General features: G+C 37.8%; 1 protein-coding gene across 2 annotated transcripts in view; it reads right to left on the bottom strand.

Annotated features, from left to right (window-relative positions):
• Nucleotides 1-12,820, bottom strand: part of lrrk2 (leucine-rich repeat kinase 2) — a 48,221-nt gene that overhangs the window by 34,465 nt on the left and 936 nt on the right. Inside the window, exons 2-13 of one of the 2 annotated variants that reach the window (XM_028584557.1) lie at nucleotides 11,540-11,622; nucleotides 10,539-10,648; nucleotides 9,649-9,737; nucleotides 8,431-8,565; nucleotides 7,611-7,745; nucleotides 5,685-5,816; nucleotides 4,907-5,026; nucleotides 4,244-4,404; nucleotides 4,052-4,131; nucleotides 2,868-2,974; nucleotides 1,424-1,553; nucleotides 1,050-1,174 (exon numbers count right to left, since the gene is read on the bottom strand). In XM_028584557.1, coding sequence (XP_028440358.1) covers nucleotides 1,050-1,174; nucleotides 1,424-1,553; nucleotides 2,868-2,974; nucleotides 4,052-4,131; nucleotides 4,244-4,404; nucleotides 4,907-5,026; nucleotides 5,685-5,816; nucleotides 7,611-7,745; nucleotides 8,431-8,565; nucleotides 9,649-9,737; nucleotides 10,539-10,648; nucleotides 11,540-11,622 — 1,407 coding nt within the window. Of the gene's footprint in view, nucleotides 1-1,049; nucleotides 1,175-1,423; nucleotides 1,554-2,867; nucleotides 2,975-4,051; nucleotides 4,132-4,243; nucleotides 4,405-4,906; nucleotides 5,027-5,684; nucleotides 5,817-7,610; nucleotides 7,746-8,430; nucleotides 8,566-9,648; nucleotides 9,738-10,538; nucleotides 10,649-11,539; nucleotides 11,626-12,820 lie in introns of both variants that reach the window. The other variant, XM_028584556.1, reaches the window with a different exon arrangement.

Here is a 12,820-nt window from a genome sequence, read left to right as displayed (position 1 = left end):
AATTGCCTAAATTTCATTCAATGCCCACTATTACAGCTACAGTTTATTTCCACAACGGATTGAAAGACACAGATCTAGCATATAATGTCATTACAGATTACTGAGGAGTAACATTGGCATTCATCTGGACTTTTGCTTCCGTCCACCTGACGAATCCAAGTCCATTATTCGCTCTCATTTTAGCTAGTGTTTCTTAATCTGTTAGATGCTCCGCTTTCTTCACCAGCTAGTCGCTAACAGAACTGTCTGATGTTTGGTGCTTGACAGGTTGTGTACAGCGGGTTTATCAGAGCTTGTGTACAGAAAACAGCTGCCTGCTGCTGCTGGAAATAAGGTGAGACTGATGAAAATCCCAAAACAGTGAGCTAAAAAAAGAGGCGAACAGACTCAGCAGAGCTGCAAAGTTGGTGATGAGTTGCTATGGGTACATCACTACAAGCAACTCATGTCACATCACACAGTCATTTGATTCAGTGTTGATGAAGAAAATGCTGATTAGTGAAACTAATTACTTCATGTTCCACGAGCTTGGTCTGAACTTGGAAAAAACTGCTTTTAGTTTTAGTGCACCCGACTCCTGGAACAAATTACAGCACTTTCTTAAAATCAACTCAATTGTGTTTCTTGGACAATTTAGAAATCTGGTTCTAAATGTGCAAACATCTACTTGTAACTGCTTTACATAAGTGTATTTTCTTTTGCATCCCTATTATCCTAATTTATTCATCAAATCTTTTTTCCAATTCTGAATGTTTTATTGTCTTTCTATATTTCTTATGATTGTACTTTCTGTGTCTTTGTAATCTGACATTGAATCGATGACAATGAAAATGAGGGTCGCCCTCAATGTTCTCTCCAGGATAAATAAAGGTTGAATGAATTAGCATGAGCAGAAATAGCCACCTTGGAGTAATAGAAATACACCAAAATAACTTAATCAACAACACCAAAAATCTAACCGAAAAGATCAGCGTATAACCATAATTTGATTGGCAGGCGGGTCACCTATGGACCGTGCATGGACACGACAGAAAGTGCACTTATGTTACCCGGGCAGAGGAAGACCAGGCTGGCCTGCAGAGCCTCCAGCTGGACCTCTGGCTGGAAGTTGTGTATCTTCATGCTGCTGAGGATCTGACTCATGGCCATGGTCAACTCATCTAGACTGGCTGTCCTACAGATATACAGTAAATCAAATATGAATATTAATATTTTTGAACATTTTGAGAAGATATTGTTGCTTGATGTTCATGACTTGGTATTTTAATAAGTCAGAAAACAAAAGTCCTACAAAGTACAAAAAGTGTGGATGATCTGTGAAAAACTCAGTGCGTCTGTTTTTTTCTCATGCTTATTTTTTGGTATTTATACGAACTCTTTTTAAAACCAACAAGGAGGACATCATAGAATGGTTTGTGCCCACCTTCCCTGGAAGAGCAGGTTGAGCAGTTTACAGGCGCTGACTGAAACTTCAGCTGAGGTTGAATGTCTCTTCATCATCTCCACTAGGTTGACGTGGAGGCCAGAGGACAGCAGCAGAGAGCGCATTTTACCTGCAAACGGAGCAGAGCAAATCTTGTAGGAGCCAAGAATATATATATATATATATATATATATATATATACATATATATAAAAAAAAAAAAATATATATATATATATATATATATATAAAGAAAAATTATATATATATATATAATTATATATATATATATTTTATATATATATATATATATATATATATATATATATATATATATATATATAAAAAAAAAATTATATATATATATATATATAAAAAAAAAAATTATATATATATATATATATATATATATATATATATATAATTTTTTTTTTTTTGGATGTTAAACCTGCAATAACAGATTTTTTTTTGGCAACTTGGGAGGCATATCATCACCTTTTAAGTTGATATGTGGAATTTAGCAAACAGGTAGTCTATAGCCACAACGTTCCACTTCCGGGATTGCTCTCGTTCTGCCGGAAATTCCGCCGGATGTCACTCTTTTCGAATGTCCGTTTTCCGATGTCCCAATACCTCCACTTTCTTTGTGTTGTAATTTTTAACTCCGGTGGATTTCTGAGGACTATGGCTAACTGCTCCTCAGATTTCTGCAGGGTAAATCCAGACAGCTAGTTGGACTATCTGTCCAATCTGAGTTTTCTGTTGCCCGACTAAAACAACCTTTGAACGTACACGTTCCACCAAAACAAGTTCCCTCTCGAGGCTATTTTGAAGCGGCACCGTGGCTCCGCTCGGCGCTTAGCACCGCCCATGACGATTGTGATTGGTTTAAAGAAATGCCAATAAACCAGAGCACGTTTTTCTCCCAACACCGGAATGCTGTGTGGACTAGCCAGAACCTCCTCCGCAGCGCTGTGGAAGAAGGTCTGGCAATGCGAGACTAGTAAACAGGTGAATGCAAATTCAATATTCACTCTCTTTTAGTTAGCTCTGTTTTTGGTCTGTACCAATTCCTGAGAGAAATATCTGGCTAAATGCTCCGCTATGTTCATCAGCTACTCTCTAACTAGGTTTGTCTGCTGTTTGGTGCTGAGCAGGTAGTGTACAATAGGTTTTTAGAGCCTTGGCACTATAAGAGGCGAGCTATAAGAATGAACCAAGACAGCAAAGTTGTGGGCCGGCCAGCTAAACATTAAGCTAAAACTCATTATAAAACTCCATAAAGCCGAGCGGAGCTGCACATTCGGGTGATAACTCTCTGTAGGTTCACTACGATCAACTCCTTTCACATCGTCACATTGTTTTCACGTTGCAGTTTGGTTGATACATTGTTATGTTTAAAATATCAATTATAGCTGCTTTAGTGTGGACTGTTGAAGACTCACTGTTGTGTGTGAGGAGTGTGGCAATGGCACTGGTAGCAGCTTGAAACACACTGGGGGAGGAGGAGTGGAGCAGCATGGCTGCCATCAACTGTCTGTGAACAGGAGTCCTGAAAACAACCACACAACATCCAAAAAAATTACATTACATTCTCACATCAGACATTGTTAAATACTTGTTAAACATCTCTCATGATAACACAGCACTAAATTAAACCAACAAACTTTGATGTCCTGCATTTTCCTGATTCTAATAGAGGTCACGGATAAATTATTATATTTCTTTTGGGCTTTTCTGTTTTAAACATCTGTAGAAGACAGTGTTTCCTTTAGGATTTTATTTAGCAGTGGGGGCAGGTCTGTCCGAACAGAGGAACTATAGGGCACTTAACAGCTACAACAGGTCTACACTTAGAACGGACCCACCGCGGTGACATTTTTGGTGGAGCCGTTCATTTAAAGGTGCCCTGCCACACGTATTTCATTACTTCGTGGTAATGTCTGAAGTTCTACCATGGACTCTGTAACATTTTTTGTGGAAAAAATGCCTTGGTTACCTTGTTTCTAGCCATTCTAGATTGGCTTGACTCAGCTCAATTTCTGCCAGTTCTCATTAATATTCAACGAGCTAAGCTGTTTGAATCTGATTGGCTAACAGCTAGCCAATGAGAGCCTGGCTGTCAGAATCCTTTACCCAGCCCAACTGGGCGAGCTCATGAATAGTAATGAGCTCAGGCAACATAATGTCAGACTGACCAGCTTTTGTAATTGGCCTGATTTCTCTGCTTATTTCTTTTCAGTGGCTAGAGCTGACAGAGGAGGTAGCAGTTCATTTTCACATTCACAACATAACACAAACACATATGGACCTAACATATTTCAAAAAATGCAAGTAAAAACGTTTTTGTATGGCAGGGCACCTTTAATAGTCGACTCGGAAGAAAGCAAACGTTTTGACAATAAACTACATTAACACAACAGTATGTGGAGTTAAACTGGATGGGTCCAATAACCTCTGAATAGTTCTACTTGTTAAATTGCAATGTGAGCAGCAGGATAATTTAAAAGGCAACCACAAATTTTTTGTACAGCCCTTTTTCTGATACCTTGGTGGCAGAAATTTTGCCATGGTGGGCCGCCAGTTCAAAATCAACATAGGGGAAACATTGAGTAAAAGATGTGTGTACCTCTCTTCCTGTTCCTCTTCTGAATGCTTCACTCCAGCTCCGTGCAGTAACAGATTGTGAATGGCCCAGCTTGCAGCTTCCTAAGGCAGCAAAAGTGATTTGCACAAGTTAGACACTTTGATTTTTTTCATAAATGATTGTATGTTAAATATTGTCTGTAGCTTGAGGGCCAGAAAAAAACTTGGGACTGACCTGAACATCTGGCTCGGCAGCGTGGAGCTCCAGTGCCGTACAGCAGACCTCCATCCAGCCCAGGCCCATGTCTTCCACCTCCTCCCTACCCCTGTTCTCCTCCTCCTCCCCTTCCTCCAGACCCTGCTCGGCCACCGCTTTGTTCTGCACGATGGTTGCGGCTGACAGACGGAGACAGTAAGGCGGAATTACAACACTGTACAAGATCAAATCTAACCATCAAAGGGCTTCTGTTCTTTAAAAACATACAACTCAACACTATTGAATAGACAATTTCTATGCAATTTCCTACTGAGAACTTTGTTTGTCAGCTTGTTTTGCTAATCAGTAGATCATATCATAGCTAAAAAAGCCAACTGCATTTTGTTGGTTACAAACAAAGTCAAAGACTAGTAGTTTGTTTAGTTTAATTGGGTTAAATCTTCAGGATACACATACCCTATGTATTGCACAACCTGGAAACACAGCCTAGTCATGTCATGGCGATATATGGTACACGGCTGATGATATGTTGAAATCAAATCAGCATAGTCCGAACATATAGAGAATATGGTGTTTTTGTCCCCTAATGTCATTTTTCTTCTTGTGTATAATACTGATATGTGCTGATGTTGAGGTCAAGGCATCAAGTTCAATGTAGCATATGGGAGTGTGCGTCCTCACTGAGGTCAGCCAGACAGGAGAGAGCGGCGGCTTGCAGCTTGGCGTTGTCAGGGAAAGTCTGACAGGCTCTGACTACGACCCTCAGGACGCCGTTCAGTACCAGGATGTTGTAGTAACTCTCTACGAGATGACACAAAACAAAGCTGGATTAAACTGATGTATCCACTGAACCCGTCAATCTTAATTTGTCAACTGGCAAACACATTATCTTATCAGGATGAAAAAACAATCAAAACACTGCCGTACTGAAAGAGAGGATTCATTGATTTTGTAAACCGTGTTATCACCGACTGTCAACAAGCGAGGAGATACTCCAAAGTTATTCAATTACAGACCATCTGAGAGTTTTAAACTCTCTTAAAAAGTGCTGACTACGTTTTACATTGGTTCCAGTGAAGGAAACAATAGAAACATGCAACCAAAACATATTTCATCCCACAAAGAATAAGTTTTCAGTTACTTGTGTACGTATTAGTTTTCTAACATTCTGAAATAAGAAGCTTTTACATATACAGTACAATGTAAAGTATATATCAAATAAAAAGCTAACTATAAAAAGCTAGAAATAAGTCTATGGTCCTCTAGTGTAACCTTTGGATCCACTAAACTTAAGACATATGAGGTGAAAAAAAACACTACACAAATGAAAAAAAACTTAAAACGTATGTTGTTGTTGGAGGAGGGAGGCTGGCTATTAAAAAGAGACTTAAACATAATATACATAGTTATATAGGGCTAAGTCTGTGGAAATTTTGAACATTTGACCCATGGGTCTGACCTGATGTAAACCTCCTGAACAGGCAGCAGGCCGTCTCCTGCAACTCCTCCACCTCGGAGAACGTGTCCATGGCGGCGACGATCACGCTGTAGCACCGAGCGCCTCCCGACATCAATATCTCCACGTTACTGCCTGGAAGAGAAAAGCTATAAAACTCAACACTTTTTTTGCATTTCAAATTACAACCTTCATGTTATAACATGTAAATAAAAAACGTATGTTATTGTCATAATATGCATATTTAAGAACGCAAGGAACAAGTACCGGTAATAGGAAACAAAGGAAAGACAACCAAGGGGTTTAGAAAAAGTCCCCTCACAAATGACAGAGAGTGGTATCTCCCGGAATCCCCCCATGAACTGTGATAAATTGTACATCTGTGAAAAAACACAGATTAAAGTGGAGAAAAAAAATGCATGACTGAAACTCTGTCATGTCTTTTTTTTCATGTCCAGCTCCACTTATAATGCTCAAAACATGCACTTAACTAGAATTACAGCAATGCCTTGGTTTGTTCTTTGTTATAATCAACCTTCATCCTGCTTTCACTGAAATTAAAGTATTATGTCATTTATTATGTTTCTTTGTTTTACAACAGTAAAATATCCTTCTCAATACATATTTTGGTCATTAATACCCAAATGGAAGCTATCCCAAAGATGCTTGATAATGGTATGTGTTAAAGTCAAAAACAAATATAGGCTAGAATGCCATTATTTGATTGATCTCAAACCTTCAAATATTAATATTGGGATCCGCATTACAATACACAGGGTTTATGTTATAGAACAGAAGAAGGTTTTCTGAAAAGAAATGTACAAAATGCGTTCTAGCCTTTTAACTTATGCCACTTAAATGAAAAATAGCTTGCAGTGTGGGACAAACTCATATCTTTTCTTCTTTTTTCTTTCTTGTAGTATGCATGTATGTATGTCATGTAATACTAGTAATACAAGGATTCGGCAACTTCATGCATTCTGATAATTGCATTTGCTGTTCCAAATGTTAAAAACAATACATACACATCAATACATTTTCAACCAACCCAATTATGTATTACATGACTATGATTTTGGATAGCAAATACATGCTGTGTTCCTCACCAAGAGGGGATTTCCATGATGATTTGACTATTTTCAACAAAAACAGCTCTCCTATTCCACAAAAGGCTGTTCTGATGCGGCAGCACGGCGCCACACATGTTTACTGGCATTTGAAGTATAATCTGATTAACATCAAGACTGTTTAAAAAGCGTTACAGTGACATCATGGTCTGATGGTGAGGTTAAAAATAGACCATGTGAAGTAAAGAAAGAAAAGAGTTGATGTTTAAAGCTTTAGTGCGTAACTTTTTGATATCAACGAACGTCCGTTACATTCAAGTCACTGCCAAATGAGTTGTTACAAAGCTAATTAAGACTATCAGCTCCACACAACTCTCTCTGGATTTCTCAGTATGGCTATGTTCAGAAGATTGTGTCGTCCGGTGACTTTCCCGCGCAGAAACTCGAGTGAAGGTAATGACCTCTTCTGAAGAGTCCATCATGTTTTTTTTAATCCTCCGTGTTCTCCTTGGCTGCAAGCAACTGCGTGGAGGAGGGGTGGGGGCGTGTATCATGTGGATGCGCCAACAGTTTTGTTGTCATTACTTAGAATTCCTCATGGTTGCAACAGAAACTACGCACTATAGCTTTAAAGTGCTTAATATGTGGTGTGTAACATATCAACCAGTACATCAATAGAGTGAAGGCACACATTCCTAAACTCCTCCACATGAAGACAACTACTGAATATATCTATTCATGCTCGCCAAACTGAGGTTCAAACCGAACCTTTACTCCTTTTTTACTAATCAAGTAGTAAAGTTAGTACTCCAGTTCTTTTCGCTCCCTCTGAGACCTTGTTGTGTGTAAAATGGGGTCTTACCAGGACGAGCCAGTGGGAGCAGCACCTTCATGGCCTGCAGATGAAGCTCGGGGCTGTCCGGGAACTTTTGCAGAGCCGCCAGAATCACAACATGATCCTGGTTCTCCACAAACTCCACCAGGTGGTCATCACTTACTGGCAACACGGGCACAAGAAAGATATTCAGCTAGTGTATGCAAGCAGAAAAATGTTAATGCAAAGCTAGCTTAAAGGCTAACTTTTACATACAGTGCAAGTGCGAACATTAGCTAGCTAACGTTTTAACCTTCAATAGTTTTTAACTTTTTAACGCCTTATTGTTATTTATTTAAGTTATGTGCATTCTTTTTTTGAAAAGTGTCAATAAGGACCTTAAAAAAAAATGAATACTACTACATATTAGCAGGTCAGTATACTAATGTTAGCTTTGTTCCGAGACGGATGCTAATGTTAGCATTAGGCTGAGCTTAAGTGCAGCTGAACCTGACAAAATTTCCTATAATGACCAACTTAAAGATGCTTTTTTTTAATTTTTATTTAGGCAACAACATTTTCAGTCTTTTCTCTAGAACCAACCCCAGGACAACCTTTGGTTTAAGAAACAAGTAATTGCAAGGCTTTTCATGCAATGAACATTACAGCCTCACAGGACTCCAGGCATAGCTATAGACTGTTAGGCTAGTATAATATATAAGAATAAACAGAGCCCGAAACATCTTAAATACACTGCAATAGGACCGAGTAGGCTATAACTGCCACAGAATATTAGGACAAAGAAAATACATATCACTCTACACACCAGAATACAGTATAGGAGGATAGAGTGTGTGTGTCTGCTCACCTCTCTCCAGGAGGAACTGCAGAGCTCCACAGCCTTGGAGCTGCACCTCTTCACTGTTAGGAAACGTCTTCATGGCCTGCACCATCAGGCCAAACACATCCTCTTCCTCCTCCAGCACCAGCAAAGGAATCTTGTCTGCATAACCATGAATTAAACAAGCATACAAAATAAGTCGGATGCCTGAAAGAAAGCAGGAGTTAGGGGGGAAAAAAGCTGAAGCAATTATGAATTATAGCTTCAGTGCCAAGAATCAATTATACAGTTTTAAAACACAATTTATCGACTAATTATTTTGTCTCTTAATGGTTATCTTCAAACTTTAAGTTTCACAATTTGTCATGTGAAAAGTAGTGAGTAACAATTGCAGATATGAGTTTTTTCTCTTTTTGGAATGATGTGAATATTTTCTTTAAAAACGTTCCACAGAGTCAGAAGCAGGAAGTATTTGATTTACTTGCTTGATTATTATCCACAGCAACTGACATTGTAGTGTCACAGACAAATCAATCTTTTTCAGAAGCTTCACATCCCACAGAGCAGGATGAACATACAGTAGGTCATTGAACAGTAGATAACAAATGAGTTCTGTTTAACAAAGAGATTATTTAAAGAAAGAGATGAAGGCGTTGCTCTAAAAATAAACTACATAAAGACAATGAGCTTTATGGAAGTAGCCTTTGAAAGACGAACCCCCGACATAATAAATACTGGAAATGCTGTGACATACACAGATTTATATTGTAACCAGATAATACAATTTTTACTCTTTGATTCATTTTCTGTCAGTGGTCCTTTTGTATTGATCTGTGGCTTTGCTCTACTAATCAAATAATCAGATGAAGAATAACCATTAAAATCACATCCTGTCAGCTGTGTTTCAGCTATAAGTCAAAGAAAGGCTATTCAATTCGACTTTACTGCAAAACCCTCCAATTATTAAATGGCTCCCCAATTTTGCACCAGTACTTTTACGAGAGCTTGCACTATCTAACTGCATTTTAAAGCACCTGACACGTTATTCTGTACTGACTGTTAAAATATTTCATCCATTGACTTTTAATGCTGTGTCTGTTTGTTGTTCTGTCATGAGCACACTGAGGCAAATTCTGAACAACAAAGTATGGCAATAAAGTATTGAATCTTGGATCCATCTTCTAGTGCTCGTAGCAGGAGTGATGCCCTGATGTGTTGTAGCATATCTCCTGTGTAGTCCTGTACCTGATCTGAGCAGGAGAGCCAGGGCTCGGAGTCCAACCATAGTCACTCTGCAGTCTGTCCTGTACTCAGACAGTACTTTCAGGATCTGCCTGGAAAACACATCAGGACAGACAAAAAAATTAACCAAGGCTGCAGCCAAGACACACTTGTGTACTCTGAACTTCTTGAAAATTTGTAATACAAAGTGATATGGAGAAAATGTTAGACAGCTATACAAAGGAACTTAAAATGTCACTTTACAGATACAATGGACATTGTGTGATACTGTTACATGACCACAGACGGTTACCTACAATGATCAGGAACTGAAAACTACGTCAGAATAATGCGGACCTGAAACATCTTAGTGTCTGCCAAAATCTGTTAACTTAAGGAAAAACAAATGTAGACAAGCTAAAGTGGCTTGAATTCATTCACATTTTGTTCAAAAGTAGCCAGCTCAAATGTGGAATGATGTCTTTAAATCTGGACACACATTAAGCTGGCACCGATTTTAACAAAAGAGTTGATGAGGATATATAAATTTCCACTTTATACATTTACTCTCATACATTTTCTTCTTAATATCCATGAAACTTTATTTAAATATTATGCTTCATAACTCAAAGTTTTTCCTTTCTTCTTTTTGGGACAAATACCTTTTGAACTAACAAGACTAACTCTGTGAGGCGCTGCTTTGAGCTAAATGCTAACATCAGCATGCTAACATACCTACAATGACAATGCAACATGCTGATGTTTTAATGTTTACTGTGTTCACCATCTTTATTTAAGGTGTTAGAATGCTAGCATTGGGTCATTAGCACTAAAACACAAAGGACAGCTGAGGCTGATGGGAATGTCAACTAACAATAGTTCATCACAGCTACAGCGCCTATGTATTTACTTACTGGTGCACTCCCAGAACATTCCAGTCCTTGGCTGCCTGCAGAGGTCTGGTCAGCTGGTCCAGCGTATCGGGGCATATTTCAATTAGACGACACAGCAATGACCAACCCACCTGTAGCAAGAAGATTACACCGTCACAAAATAGAAGCCAAAAGGCAAGTCAAACTATCAAAATAAAACTAAAGAAAAAGATAGATGAAGAAGAAAAAAAATCAGCTGGTGGAAGTGCAACTTAACCTGCAGATGCTTTGCCAATGTGAGGAGTCAATGTCTATTTTACATTTAAGATGCTCAAGCAAAAAAGACCTAAAAATAATTTAAAAACTTGTTTGACTTGATTATAACCGAGCCAAAAGCAATAAGCCTGTTGCAGTATGTAAAACAAATGCTCAACAAAAATATGTTTGAGACAAAATCCTGCTAAATGAGCATTAAATGATTTACAGTACCTGACAAAATACAACACACACAGCTCTGACAGCTCAAAAGCCCAAATAAAAAGGAGACAGCTCTTAAGGAAATCTGCGTAAAAAACTCCAACAGCTCAGGAGAGAAACTCAGAATACTTAAAATCTGATTTTTTTCATCCCTAAAATGAGTCTGTTATGACTGGCTGACTCACAATCTGACTTTCAGTTTTTGTTATGCTCCAATCTCACCTCTGATAAGCTGCAGTCACAAGACGCCATAAACATGCTAGATCAGGTGTGGTCAGGTCAGCTTTGGATTACTTTTAGGCTTAGTAGGTGATGCTGTTGTACAAACTTTGACATCTGTGTGTGTAGTTTAAGATTGAACACTATTCTGTTTCCTTTCAGAACATTAAAAACTGATACTTGGACATTTGTCATAAAAAAAGCTGTGTTTAAAGCCACCACATGAAGTCTGTTCTCTCTATTTAGGCAGACAACGTTCAAGATGGCCGAATAGCACACTGCTGATGCAAAAGGACAACTAAACAACACGATCAAGGGTTTGTGAGGTTTCTGATGTCCTACAGTACCTGCTGGACTCCTTTGCTTCCGATGTAGGACACCAGCACCACCATGAGGGGGACATGGACGTCTTTGTCTTCAAACAGTTCAGCTGCTGCAACAAAGTATAAGACATGATGTGACAAGTTAGCTTTGAATGAAAGGGACGCAGTCTTTTACACTAATTTTTAATAATATAATAAGCAATAACAAGGATCAATCAATCGCCAAACAACTTAATGTTTCAGCCCTAATTGCAAGTCCTGCGTTGAAGATTTGAAATAACATTAACATTATCAAAGAAGTGTGCTTGAGTACAAAAAGTAAATTATGCATTATGATAAGTTGTGTACCATCTTACTATTAAAAAACAGTTGTTGCTGTGTTGGAATAAACGCATACCAAACTTTACTACAGCAATGCGTCTGTGTGTCCCTATGTGTCATATATTTATCTGCAAACTAGCAGCTACAATTATGTGTTGAATGTAGTGCAGTAAAAGTACCTAAGGATAAAATTGCAGAAGATGGAATTAGTAAAAGTCCCATAATTATACTCATAGACTGTATATTATAATATTAAAAGTCTATGATTATACTTAAACTTAAAATCAGTGCAGACACCCAAACTGCCAAGTAATAATAATATAATAACAATAAATTTTATTTAAAGCACCTTTCATGACACCCAAGGTCACTTCACAAACAAACAATCATCAAACATTGTTAAATTATAGTCATCTCATGAAAATAAAAATATTATATTAATATATAATACTCTCTTAGTTAAGACCAAACAAAGTCTCTCTAAAGCAGTGGTAAAGTTTTGTACTTAAGTAAATTTTTGAGGTACTTGTACTTTACTTGGAGTGTTTCCATTTCCTACAACTTTTTGCTCAGCTCCACCCCTGTACATTTGACAAGAAAATACTGTACTAACTTCTCCTTTACATTTATCTTACACCTGGTTACTTTAGAGAATAAGATCATGACCTACAAATTTATAAAATATAATGCACTATTACAGATTAAACTACTGTACCCCACAGTGTATGAAGATAATAATATAAGCTCCACCAACATTAAAAGTATGCTTTACATGCTAATGCATTAGAAATAAGAATCGAATAATATTGAATAATATAACATTTTTCTGCATAATGAGTACTTTTATATTTTAAGTAGCTACAAAACATTCTGACAATATGTCTATACTTTTAAGTGCGATTTTGAATGCAGGATGGAACTTGTGATGGAGTGTACACACTGTGGTAATATACTACTTATACTTAAGTAAAGGATCGGAGTACT

Source organism: Perca flavescens, chromosome 8 (genome assembly GCF_004354835.1).
Source record: "Perca flavescens isolate YP-PL-M2 chromosome 8, PFLA_1.0, whole genome shotgun sequence".
NCBI classification, from domain to species: domain Eukaryota; kingdom Metazoa; phylum Chordata; class Actinopteri; order Perciformes; family Percidae; genus Perca; species Perca flavescens.
This window is presented reverse-complemented; position numbering and strand designations above follow the sequence as displayed.